The 13333-nt window shown below is 58.3% G+C and overlaps 1 protein-coding gene across 1 annotated transcript in view; it reads right to left on the reverse strand.

Annotated features, from left to right (window-relative positions):
• Positions 1-11862, reverse strand: part of ITGA3 (integrin subunit alpha 3) — a 29508-nt gene extending 17646 nt beyond the window's left edge. Inside the window, 5 exon segments of the mRNA XM_036033771.1 lie at positions 963-1212; positions 3609-3688; positions 4006-4117; positions 4119-4134; positions 11194-11862. Coding sequence (XP_035889664.1) covers positions 963-1212; positions 3609-3688; positions 4006-4117; positions 4119-4134; positions 11194-11399 — 664 coding nt within the window. The 5' untranslated portion in view covers positions 11400-11862.
• Positions 11863-13333: the final 1471 nt, after the last annotated feature.

The following is a 13333-nucleotide window of genomic DNA, read 5'->3' on the forward strand; positions in this document are numbered from 1 at the left end:
GCCCCTGCCGCCCGGGGCTGCTGCTGTAGAGTACCTGCCCCCCTGCCAAGGTTCTGAAGGACCAGGGCAGGTCATTGCAGCGGGCAGAGGCCTCAGCCTCAAGGGAGTCTAGAGCTGTGATTACACCTTCGCCGGGAGGGCGAGGCTCCGGGCTCCCCCTACCTGTTGATTCTACTACAGGCTGCAGTTAAGGGATCGCTGTTGTCACAACCTGTGTGGTGGAGGGAAGCAGAGATGGAGGGGCGTGTGCTGTGGCTGTTACGAAAAGCAAGGATACAAGGAAACACTTCGCAGCTCCCACAGGATAGCCCTATAGCACTGACATGAAAGAAAGGGCTCACAGTGTATTGAAAAGTGAAAAGAGGAAGTAGAACAGCATGTTCCATGCGATTCTCTTTGTGTGTGTGTTTAAAGGTAGCTGTGTATTCTAAGTTCTGGATGAGCCACAAGAATCAATACACACTGGGAAATGGGACGATGGAGATGGGAGGGAGGGGCAGGGGTGAGAGGATGGGTGCTTTTACTCTTTACTTTACCACATCCTCCTGGACCGTTTCGTAGTTGTACCAGGAGTGTGTTTCATTCTCTGCATCAGTTTTTAGTGGTTAAACTGGAGTCCGATGGACTTGCGTTCTAACTCACGTCTCATAACTTGCTCTTGGCTTGAGCAATTTATTCACTTCTCTGAGGCTCAGTTTTCTGCAAAATGGGTATAGTAATACCTGCCTCACAGAGTCTTTTAAGATTAATAAGATGATACGTGTAAAGCCTCCGGCACCTATGAACTGCTTTCAAGTAGTAGAAGTGGTGGTGGTTGCTGACTTGGGCAAGAGGGTCCCGTCTCTTCTGTCCCTCCCTGTCCCCACCCCCCTGCCCCCCGGTGTGGAGAGTCTCGGCCAGCCGTTCCAGCGGCTAACTAGGGTAGGCAGTCTCTGTGCCTCCTCTTCCCTCACGGTCCTCACCTTTCCAGTTGTAGGCCCCCGGAGCGCCGAAGTACACGGTGTTCTGGGTGAAGCCGCCGCTGGTGCCCAGCTGGCACATGCCGGTCTCCAGGTAGTCGGTGTTGCTGTTGCACATCTCGTTGTGGTAGGTCTGCCAGTCGTCGCTGGCGTCCAGCTCCAGGTCGTTGCCCCGCACGTAGCACTTGCCCACCATGCGCCGCTGGTCCTCCAACCCCGACCACAGCACCTGGGTGTAGCGGTGGGCGCAGACCTGGGGGCCCCACCCCAACAGGCAGCCTGAGCCTGCAGCGGGGACCCAGGGCCAGCTGTCTCCTGGGTCCTGGGCACCTCTGGCTTTGCGGGGGAGGCACTGAAAGGTGTCTCCTAGCTTTTTTGTCTTCCTACAGCTATGCCTGGACCTGCATCTCCTTTCCAGAATTTAGAAGTCTGCTCTGAAAGTTGGAAACACCTTTTAGAAGGACAAACATTACTGGATTGGAGAGGGGCTCAGAGATCTTGGCAAAACACAACGGGAACGGATGAGGGGGTGTGGGTTCAGGCTCGCTGGTCAAAAAGGAGCTGGATACCGAGCGAATTAAGGGACTTGCTTCTCTGCTGTCTCCCTATAACCTCGCCCTCTTTTTTTTAAGATTTTATTTTATTTTAGAGAGAGGGGAAGAGAGGGAGAGATATCAGTTGCCTCTGGGGACCTAGTCAGCAACCCAGGCTTATGCTCTGACCAGGAATCGAACCAGCAACCTTTCAGTTTGCAGGCCAGCGCTCAAGCCACTGAGTCACACCAGCCAGGGCTTAACCCTGCCCTCTGACTGAAAGGACCACTGACAACAACAACAATAACAACAACCACAGCTAAAACTGAGTGCTTACTACATGTCAGGCACAGTTGTCAGCTCTTCGCATATTAACCTTTTCAAGCCTCCTAACAACACTACGGAGTAGGGACAATTGCTTCCTCCCCTTTAGACAGGGAGGCTGAGGCACAGAGACTAAGTCTCTGCCCAAGGTCTCACACCTGGAGAGGGGCAGGGGATGTTCGAACAAGGCCGTCCGGCTCTGAAGTCTAAGCTGTTCAGCACTGGGCCGGGCTGCCTGCCTCGCACTTTCCCCTGCAGGCTGGAGGGGCTCGATAAATAGTTACTGGGCAAATCAGTCAGAATAGGGTGTTTGTAAAACAGCCAAGGGCCAGGCAGAAATCCAGCACCGGGCCTAGTTCTTGCCGGCTTACTCCTTCTGCCCCTTCCAACTGTGAGCTTCACTCCCACCGGCCGAGCCGGAACCGTCACCACTAAGCTCCTAGTGCTGGCACCGTGCACAGCACACAGTAGATGCTCACTAAAAACCTGTCAAAGGGCCCTGGCTGGTGTGGATCAGTGGACTGAGTGCCAGCCTGCACACTGAAAGGTCGCCAGTTCACTTCCCAGTCGGGGCACATGCTCGGTTGTGGGCCAGGTCCCCAGTAGGGGGCACTCGAGAGGCAACCACACACTGATGGTTCTCCTCCTCTCTATCTCTCTCCCTTCCTCTGTAAAAATCAATCAATCTTTTTTTTAAGATTTTATTTATTTATTTTTAGAGAGGGAAAGGAGGGAGAAAGACAGGGAGAGAGAAACATCAATGTGCGGTTGCTGGGGGTCATGGCCTGCAACCCAGGCATGTGCCCTGGCTGGGAATGGAACCTGCAATGCTTTGGTTCACAGCCCGCGCTCAATCCACTGAGCTATGCCAGCCAGGGCTAATCAATCAATCTTTAAAAAAAAACTTGTTGAAGGAATGAGCTGCCAATGCTGAAGGACCCAGGATCTAGAACCGCCTTCAGTGGGCCCTAGACGCACACCGCCCATGACCGTGGCCTGAAGAGGTGCCTGAGTGAATGGATGCAAACCCGGAACTTCACAGTGTTCGGATGTGACAGAGCACAGCAGCAAGGGCTGCGCCCTGGCGGTAGGAGTGATGACGGGTTTAAAGGGGCAGACTTTCCAGAGTGAAGTACAGATGCTATTTCTTTCATGGATCTTGGTTACACAGGTGTATACTTTTCAAAACTCATTGAAACCTAAAATCTGTACATTTCACTGTATGTAAATTTTACATCAATTTTTAAAAATTGTCTATCTGGGACTCAGAAATTGAGACCCCCCCCCCCCCACCAGGGGGCCAGCACTGAAAAATGCAGGCAGGAGGTGACAACTGACAACAGGAAGTGGCCCTTAAACCCAGTCCCAGTGAGCTGGGGTCAGGAGGACTGTGCCTCTTGGGGCCGGCCAGCCTCCCAGGGAGGGGTGAAATCAGGCCACACCGCCCGGGGCCCGATCTGCCCTTTCCTCTTGCAGATCCAGCAGCTCAGCTCAGCTCCTTCACACGAAGGGTGAGCAACTCAACGCGGGGCAGGGGTGGGGCAGGGAGGAAGTGTGATTCAGACACGACCCAGGCCATGCTGGGTCTGGCAGTGTGCCAGACCCCGCCCCCCACAAAGGCAGGATTGAGGGATGCAGATAGCCACAGAAATGGATGTTTGCAAACGCCCAGCTCATGCACTGAGGAACCCCTCTGTCCTCTGCTTCCCCACCCCAGCCTCCCACCCCAGCCCGGGGGAGATGAAGGAGAGGGCTGGATCGGGGAGGGGAGGCGACTTGAGTGCCCACTTACCAGGACTCTGCCTGCAGGGCCCTGGCTGGCCACAGTCACCCCAAGCCACATGTCCTCAATGATGTGATGGTCAGGGTCACCTGTGGGTGGGATCATGAGCCAGGCACCCCATCCCCCCAGTGCCTAGAGCCTGCAGAAGGCAGGGGTTGGCCCCTCATGGACCCTCCCCTCCAGCACTGCAGCCACCCCCACTCCCCTTCTCCAGCCCCTCGTGGTCTGAGCCCCACAAACCCCACAGGGTCCCACTCTCCTCTGGGATCCCCTCTTCCCGTTTGTTCAAGAAGTGACTAGAAACAGCCCAGACAAGCCTTTTATCCCCTCCAGGTCCTTCTTCTCTCGACTACCTGCCCCCCCTGGGCTCCTGGTCCGGTGGTGCTCCCTGGCCCCTTCCCCTCACTTTTCTCTGTGATGTCCATCCTCTCGCAGTCGTCCTTCTGGGCAGTGAGTGGGCACAGGTACACAGCACCGGTCCGGTTGGTGTAGCCATCAGGCACGGCGAGGTCCCGGGGGGGCACCAACCAGGAGCCTGGGGGCCAAGGAGGTAGGGGGGCGGGGCTCAGACTTCCCAGAGCCCATTTCAAACAACTCGCTGTTTAACGTGCACTTACTGAGCACCTGCTCTGCCAGGCTCTGCACCGGGCTCTGGGATTGGGAGGTGAACGGATCCCAGCCGCCGCCCTCCGGCAGCACCTGGGCAGGGGAAGGCCGGCAAGGAAGCAGCCCTCCGCAGCGGGTGCCTCGTGAGAGGAGAGCGGAGAACCAACCAGCCCAGACTCTGCACAAGGAGCAGTCAGGGCGAAGGGACGAGGCCTGAGTCTGATGACCAGGGTCCACCGGGGAAGGGGAGGGAGGGCACTTCAGGCACGTGGCCGGCATGTGCACAGGCCGGAAGGCGTGAGCAGGCAGGGTGACGTAGGGATCTGCAGGGCCCTGAGACCACTGGAATCCAGGCACCTGGAGCGGGAGGAGAGGGCAGGGTGGGACGGGCCGAGGGGGAGCCTTGGCGGGAGGCTATGCAAGGGCATGACGCGGTCAGATCTGAGTTTTGGAAGGAATGCTGCAGCCTCTGAGATGAAGGCAGACCCAGAGAGAGTAAGACTGGAAGAATCCTGGCACAGGGTTCAACTTCCAGGCGGCCCCAGGGGACAACATACGAGGGGTGGGGTCGGGTGGGGCGGGGTGTGTTCTTGGGTCCTTCCACTCTAAGCCATCCGAGGACTTAGATCTAGGAGACATGGACCCCGGAGTGATCTGGGTGATGTTCACCCCCCACACTACCCCCTTAAGACAGGCACACAGGCATTGGGTGGGACCGGGTGCCCGGCGTTTTGGACAATGTGGCCCCAGGGCAGCGTTCTTGGGAGGGGGGCGTGAGAGTGGGGACGGGTGAGGACTATCACCTTGTTCCCAGCCTGTCCATCGTTAGAGACACTGACCGCAAGTTCCTACAAGGTTGCTTAGGATCCCGGCAACCCATCCCATACCAGAGAGGTGACCAGAGGACAGAAAGGGGACCAGCCTTGGAATAACATCTCTAGAGGGTCCTCAGACCACCCGCACCAGAAATCACTGGGGTATGTGTTAAAAGGGCACAGTCTTCAGCCCATCACAGGCCACCTGAACCGAACGGGGGTGGAGCTCTGGCGCCTGCATTTTGCAGACCTGGGCCTACACCCAGTTTGAGGACCCGGGTCCCCCACTCCTTGCTCTCCCAGCACCGTGTCCTCTCTTGGCAGCCTGCGGACCTCCTCCCAGGATCGCCGCCTTGATCCTGCAGGACCCAGCCTCCTGGTGGCAGGCACCTCCTAAGAACCCCTCCACCTGGCCCCAACAACGCTGTCACAATGCGGCTCCCAGCTCAGAACTCGGGCTCCAGGCCGCCTGCCAGAGTCTGGCAGTGCCGAGCCATACCCCACCTGCTGCTCCTACCTGGGACCTGGGAGTGAAGGTTGCAGGGAGGCAGGGAGTGGGCAGGGTGGGGGCCTAGGCATGCCAGGGCCTGGGTGCCTCCGCCCACTGGGTGTCAGGAATGCACAGCCTGGGGGTGCAGGGAAAGGGGTGGGACCTCTGCCTGTACATTATACCTCTGCTCAGACCTCACTCTGGCCTGGGGAAGTGCTAGGCACTGCTAGGCACTGCTAGCCAGAAAGGTTGGCAGGGGGCCAGTGAGGCAGCCAGGCCCAGGTAGTCACCCTCTTCGAGGCTCAGGAGGGTGCCTGGTGAGTGGCTGCCTGACCACCCACGGACAGCCACCCCTGGGGGGCCTGACAGGTGAGAGAAGGAAGACCCAGGAAAGAGACATCTCAGCCTGGAAGCCTAAGGGCCCGGTTGTAAGGTTTGTTCTGCCTCGAGGGGCCGGTGCAAGCCCTGAGTTCCCCCAGGGTTGTTGGGGGGAGATGGGTTCTTTCTCTGAAAGGGCTCTCTGACCACAAAGCCATGGTCAGCATGAACACTGTCGTTCTGATTCCTGAGACATCAGGACTGGCCCTAAGCACAGCCCTAGGTCTCCCTCCAGGAACCCAGGAATTTCTGCTCCCCCCTCCCCCGCCCCCGTTAGGAGGCCTGAGGCAGAGGGCAAATAGCAGACTAATCTGGTTATTTAGATGGAGCAGAGGATGGGACACGGTAGCATTCCCAATGCCTAAGGAGAGGAGACCAGGCAGCCACTAAGGTGGGTGTGGGGCCCTGGCGGCTAGAGTCATTCTACAGTGGGGTTTTCAAGTTGGCTGGAAGTAGAGGCTAGAGGCTTGCTACAATGACCGTGAAGGGGTGGGTCCAGGCCTCCGCGGGCGAGAGGCGCCCAGGCTGCTTCCCGAGCGTGCAATGAAATGGACGTGTTGCTGCTTCCACTGCCGCCTACCCGAGATGTCCAAGGGTATGGGCTGAGGGACCCTCCCTTTAGCCTCCTGGGGAACCGAGCAGGCAGAGCTGAGCGCAAATGGAAACTGGACTGAAATAAATCCCCTCACCGTCTACAACCCTCCCCACCCCTGTCTTGTGCCTACTGATGGGCGGTGGGCAGAGCCGATGCCCTAATCCCAGGCCCGCATCCTAAACCCTTCCCTCCCCAGAGATTCCACAGGGAGCGCCCCCCCTCCACCCCCCTGGAGTATTTTTAGCTCCAACTTGGCCTGTTCAGAGGCCCTTTAAGGCCCTCTGGCTCCCAGCCCGGGATCCAATGGGTCTACAGCCAGAGGGCTAGGAGGGGATGTGGGGAGATGGGTGTGTGGAGGGTCAGGTCCAGCCGCCTCCAGCCACAGCCAGGTGTGGGGAGAACCCAGAGGGTGGGAGAGACCTTACCGACATGAAAATTAATATGCAAACGAGGCCGCTCACCGTGGGATCTGGTCCAGATCAGAGAATCTAAAAGCTGATCTGTTCTAGAGCACCAATGAGCCCAGCCCCACAGCAGCAGTCAGAAGGGAGGAGGCTAGGTGGGAGGCTTTGCCCACGTCTTGGAGCAAGGAAGAAAGATCAGACCAAACCTCTCCTGGACTCAGGCTGAGCTGCGGGGTGGGGGGGGTGCAGGGGCTTGGGTGGGCAGCGAGCCCCTGCGGGAGGTAGGTGGGTGGGTAAAATGACCTCTTAAGGGCTTTCGGACAGCCAGCTGCCTCTTCACCCTCTCCTCTGACTCCAGCCAGACAGTCCCTCCCGGCCTCTGGGGGGCCCACTGAGCTCCAGGTTCTGGAAAAGCACTTCCTTGCGAGGCCCCATGGCTCAGTTCAAGGCTAATGCAACAGCCAACTAGAAAGCAGTAGAAGGGGAAGGGGCTGGGGTACGAGGCCCATGGGGGTCAGGGCAGCAGGCTGGCGCACCCCAAAGAGAAGGCGGCCCCCTGGGAGCACAGGGGTGGGGTGATGCTCAGAGAAACAGCCTGTAAGACTTAACCTCCCAGACCCCCAACCTCAGCAGGGCACTGGTGTAGCTCCAGTGGGGAGATTTCAGTTAACCTGCAGAGGCCCAGAGGGTCCAGCCCTCAAGCCAACGGGCCCCCTATGCCTTACTCTTCAGGGTTCCCTTCCACCTCAGGATGGGGAGCAGGTTGGGGAAGGGGCTGCCCCAGCTCAGAGCCCGGGGGGTGGGGTGGTGGCCGTTCTCAGATGCCTGGATCCCAGCTCTGTGCCAACCCTGCTGCCCAAATTAGACGTCTCCCCAGAGGCCGCTCCTGTGGTAGCTGAAACTGCAGCCCTTTCTGTCCTCCCCCTACTTCTCATGCCGCCCACCCAGCCCCCTCTCCCCTCTGGTGACTCAGCCCTAGAACCAGAGCAACAAGCTGGAGAAAGCGATAGAATGAGAGTGAACAGGAGAAAGAGGCCTTGGCCGAAGCCTCAGATAAAAAGAGAACAAGGCTGTTTTTCTCCTTGCTTCTCCCTCTCCCTTGCTCCTTAGTATTTTTTCCATATTTGATCCCTTAGGGCATTCTTCATGTCATCTAACCTCAATTCCTCTTGCTGCAATGGACGCCCTCCTCCTCCTCCTCCTTTGTTCGACTCTGACCAAGCCCCTTTCTTCTGCTACAAGATCAGGCTTCCCCTGCCTCCGGCCCAGTTTAAAGCTCCTTGGCCTGGGCTGTTTGTCGCGGAGTGTCAGAGGCAAAGGCCACTGGGATTGCAGGCCTTCTGCCTGCGGCCACAGCTGCCCTGCACGTCTCCTTAGGCGGGAGCCCTGGAGGCCGCCAGGTGGCTAGTCCGCCCGGGGAAACATGTTTCAGGAGAGCACAGCAGGTAATCCTTGTTCCTGCCTCCCTCGGGTATGACCTCATCTTCCAGGAGCCCCAGCCACCCCCACCGCAGACTTCCCAGAAACCCTCGTGGCCAGTCCAGGGTGAAAGGGAGAGAGGGCCCCAGAGGTTCCTCCTATAGCCCAAAAGCTCAGCCAGACCAGGGCACCTGGACTCCCGGGAGGGAATAAAGAGCAGGGGCTGGGGGCTCGGGAGTCAGTCAGTAGCCGTCTCCCTGGGGGACAGTCCCTCTACTCCCCGGGGGGGCCTCATGCATGTCGCTGAGAAGCCCAGTGCACCTTGGCCCCCTGCCCTACTCACCGTCCCTCACATCAAGAGACAGAGAAACTGTAGCCTGGGGTGGGGAAAGCCTCTGATGTTGCGGGCAGGGAACCCCAGTCCAGAGATGGGGGTGATGGGGAACAAAAGAGGCCCACACCTGGGCTTTTAAGCATTTCTGGAATGAGGCCTTCTTTGAGAACCTGTTGAAAGCTATGCTCTCCCCTGCTCCCGCCCCTGGAACATGCACAGACACACGCGATTTAACATATGCTTTCAGGGGTCCCTACACGGCCAGAAAACCTCCTGTGAACCCCGGGCTAAGAGTTTGTTCAGAGCCATGAATCCTTGCCTTCCTTCCCAAAGGGGCTCTGAGGCTAAGAGGCACCCAACTGAGATCCGAGTTGCTGGTTCCCCTGAGCTGTGCACCCAGGCAGCTGCTCACATCTGGCTATGCAGCTGGCTGCAGCGAAGCCCAGCTGGGCCAGTTGGCTCTCGCCAAGGGCCACGGAGCAGAATTCAATGAGACGAGGGGATGAGCCAAGGTCTCGAACCGCCCGTGGGAACGACGGAGGAGACGGGGGAGAGTGGCCCAGAAGTCTGTCTACAACTGCCTGCCTCTCTGGGGTTCCTCAGTTTCAGAGCCTCTGGGCTCCCATCAGGCCTAATGCCATCTCTACTGCCCAGGAAGGAAAGCAGGACTTCTCTGCTCAGCCGTCTTGGGCGAGGCCCATGGGTAGTGAGGGTACCTCCAGGTCCTGGCTTTGGTACAAGAGCCCTCTGCTGGGCCTTGGCATATGCAGAGCGTTTTATACACATTATTTCACTGGAGCCGCACTATCGCCCCCTGCAGAAGGTGTGTTGTTCCCCTTGCCCTGGCACCTGAGGAAACTAAGGCTCAGGTATTAGTGACATCGGCAGTGGAACGCTGAAGCTTTCTTCTCTCTCCACAATGCCAAGTTGCCTCTTATAGGGCAACTGAGGCAGGAAGGAGCGTATAGATCCAGGCCCAACCCCTCTTTGGGGAAAACTGGCCCAGAGGAGAGAAGTACCTTGCTCAAGGTCATATAGCAAAAACAACCCCCTGCCCCCTTCCTCTCGCTTTCCTGATCTTCTCTTAACACGGTGTTGCCTTCGAATGGAACACCTTTTTCTGGAAGGGGGCAGAAAGAGCACTAATATAGGAACTTGTGTTGATGGTTACTTAGAGCCTCCAAAAGATGGAGGATTGGTTAAGGCCAGACCGAAGTTCGTGGGGCCAGGCTGGGAAGGGCGTGGTGGCCCTAGCCTCTGCAGAAGCTAAATGGAATGGAGGCCAAGTTCAGATAGGTAGACTGGGCAGGGCTAGGCCAGCAGGGAAGGGGCCAAGTTTGGAGTTTGGGCATTCCAGCCTTCCTCAGGTTTCTGTAGGCCCCAGCCAGAGTTGGGAGAGGTTTCGACACACCGTTTTTCTGACCGTATCCTCTTGCTCAGCAGGAGTCAGACACCGGTTAGGGGCAGACGGCTAGGAGGTCACCCAGCTCAAAGTGATAGGGCCTGCTTGACCTGTCCTAACCACCTTCCCTCCAGGGACAGCCTCACCTCCCCCAGCTGTCCTTTTCCCGACCTGCTGATCTCATGAGTCTATGGCAGAGAAACATCTGACACCTGGACATACCCCTCTGGGCGTAAGCGTGCATGATGGCAGTGGGGGGCAGGGGACACAAGCATTTGGATGCAGTCACCTTCCCCTCGCTCTCCTGTGCCTAGCTCTTCCCCTTCTTTCTGCAGCTGTCGGGGAAGGAGAGGAGAAGAGAGAGAAAAACACCATTTCCCTCTTGAAACCAAACAAACACACTCAGGGTTGAAGATCCAACATGAATCTGTGGAATGCAAGAAAGCTATCTGGTGGGAGGGTGTCACTGCTGGGTTGGAGGGGCAGGAGATGAGCGGGATTTGGGACAGCCCCTCCTCTCTCTTCTATTCCCCTGCCTCCAGGAGCAGAGGGAGCCCCTGGACAGCTCCAAACACCCAGACTCATCACCTCACCCTCCAACCACCAAGGGCTGAGAACCCCTCCAGTCTAGCTCGGCAAAGGGTGTGGCTGACGTGGCCGCAGACTAAATGCGAGGTGTAAAGGGAGAGAGCTTAAATGCGTGCGCCCATAGGTTCTTCCCGGGAAACGAGTAAGGGGGAGCTACTACGTGTTTATCTTACAGTTTCCCCCAGCTCCCACCCCTGGAGAGAAGAGGTACTCAATTCAGAGAAAGGAAGGGGGGCTCGGGAAAGCGGGACCCCAGTGCTGCTCTCCAGAGGGGCTGAGTCTAGGCAGGTTCTGGCTGGGTCAGCGCTTGCCAATGATTACTGCCCCCCCCCTCCTCCCACGCCTAATCACTCCACTTCCCGCCAAACCTCGGCAACAGGAGGGCGCCCAGGTCCCCGCCCCCTTAATCCTCGTGCACAGTAGCCGGCGGCCCGCGACTCACCTCCGGATCCGCACCCAGCTCACGCTCTCGCGCGCTCCCTCCCTCTCTCTCTCTCTCTCTCTCTCTCTCTCTCTCTCTCTCCCTCGCTCTCTCTCTCCCCACCCCCGCCAGCCTCACTCACAGGTAGCGCAGCTCCTGCTCCGTCTGCCGATGGAGGGCGACCGAGTAGCCGAAAAGGCTGCCCGGGTTCCCGGCCTCCTTCACCACCAGGAATCGGGTGTCCAGGTTGAAGGCAGAGGCGAGGTGACCGCCAGGGGCCACCATCCAGGCGAGCGCGCAGAACATCGCCCGCAGGACACGGACGGTGCGGCGGGGACGGGGGCCCATGGCTGCGAGCGGGAGCGGAGCCGGGGCGAGCGAGCGTGAGGACGTGGAGCGGGAGTGAGGACCTGTCCACCTGCTCTCGCCACCACTGGAAGACAGTCTGGCCCGCCGCGTCGTTAAGCCCCGTAACGCTGATAGTTTTTGGCTCCCAGCCCTGGTCGGCTTCACGTCCGCTCAAGGTCTGCGCCCTCAGATTCCCCTCCGAGATCCGCGGATCTATTCGCCCGCCGGCCCCGCGTTGGGTCACCGCGCCCCTGCCCCGGACACCATGCCTCACAGCTCGTCCCAGCCGCGCCCCCTTGGCTGCACTGTCGCCTTCGATCCTGGCTCCGTGGCGGATCTGGCTGGGCAGGCAGACCGGTAGACCGCAAGGAGGGCGGGAGGGAGGGGTGCCCCCGCTCGTGCCCCGCCTCTCCACGCCCAGCTCCGCACCTCCCCACCTTGCGCTCCCAACCGCGGCTCCGCTCTCCTTCCGGGGAAAGAGAAAAGGTCCCGGCTCCGCCACCGCCTCTTAAAGGGGCAGCACCGCCCCTCCCTCCTCATCCTCCCCCAAATGGCTCCGCCCTCTCCCCCAAACACCTGTCCAGGGCCCCCAAAGGCTAGGATTTCCCCTCCCCGCCCCTTGCGTCTCCTGAGAAGCGTCGCATTTTTGAGCAAGATAGATTGGACGGGCGGGGCCGGGATTGGTATTCGTCCAGACGGTTTGCTGCGGCAGCTACTGCTGCTGCAAAGGCCGTTGCAGGCGCGGCCACCTCTGCCCGCCTGGCTGGAGAGCGCGGGCGAACTGAGCTCCGCGCGCCGCTGCCTGGAATGTCCGACTCCTCTCTGCGGTGCTGTGAGTTTCTGAGAGGCTGCTGGCGGTCTCTGGGCATTCTTTCTGGTACGCAGCCCCCTCTCTGTCCTCGTCGAGATTTTTTGTTTCTTTTGCCCACCCGCCCGCATCCGCCCTGATCCCAGCTGGGAATGGTCCCTCAGCAAAGCCAGACTGATATTTAGCAGTGGTAACTCACCAAGCATTCTTAGTATTGGCAACAAGACAGCGTTTCTCCCGAAAGACCCCACTTTCTGGCATCCCTTATAAGCCTATCGATGTGGAAATGAATCCCTTCTCCTAAGCGTGCCCTGCGTGGCCAGGGGACTGGACCCAGACTGCAGCCATTTCTCAACCACCCCTGCCTCCAGGGACTAGCCCAGCAGAATCCCAAAGCTGCCCTTCTCCCACCCGGGCTCAGACTAGGCGAGTGGAGACTAGGCGGGGATGCCAGCCCCGACAGGTGTGTAGTGGGTGGTGCCAGTTGGAGTTAGGTGGGCGGGGCCTAAAGGTTATTTGCAAAGAATCTACTGAAAGGGAACTTGAAACGGTCACTATGCCGTCTAACTCAGATTTCCCTTATTACAACATGAAGACCCATTTCCCGAGAGCATTCTTTTCACTACGCTAAAGGAGCTTTCCTATTTTGGTCCAGGAGTTCAGCCCTCCACGCTCACTCCCTTCAAATTCAGTTTCGTATTCCTATCTCTGAGAGTTTGTAATCGTAAGAAAAATGCCGCCCTGGCTGGTGTGGCTCAGTGGATGGAGTGCCGGCCTGCAGACCGAAGGGTCTGTGGTTCAATTCCCTGTCAGGACACATGCGTGGGTTGCAGGGCCACGTCCCCATTTGGGAGTGTGCCTGAGGCAACTGGCTGATGTTTGTCTCACATGTCAATGTTTCTCTTCCTCTCTCTCTCTCCGAAAATAAATAAATAAGTCTTTAAAAAATACTTTAAAAATAAAAAAAGAAACTCACATGTGGTGTCCTTATGCAGCCGGAACTATGCCAGCTGCTTTACAAATACGACTAAATAAAATCCTCACAACCACTGATTAGGTGTTATCTCTGCTGTCAGGGAAGCGCACTGAGGCTTGGGGAGGTTAAGCAACTTGGTGAAGGCCACAC

The sequence above is a fragment of the Phyllostomus discolor genome, chromosome 8 (genome assembly GCF_004126475.2).
Source record: "Phyllostomus discolor isolate MPI-MPIP mPhyDis1 chromosome 8, mPhyDis1.pri.v3, whole genome shotgun sequence".
NCBI lineage: Eukaryota > Metazoa > Chordata > Mammalia > Chiroptera > Phyllostomidae > Phyllostomus > Phyllostomus discolor.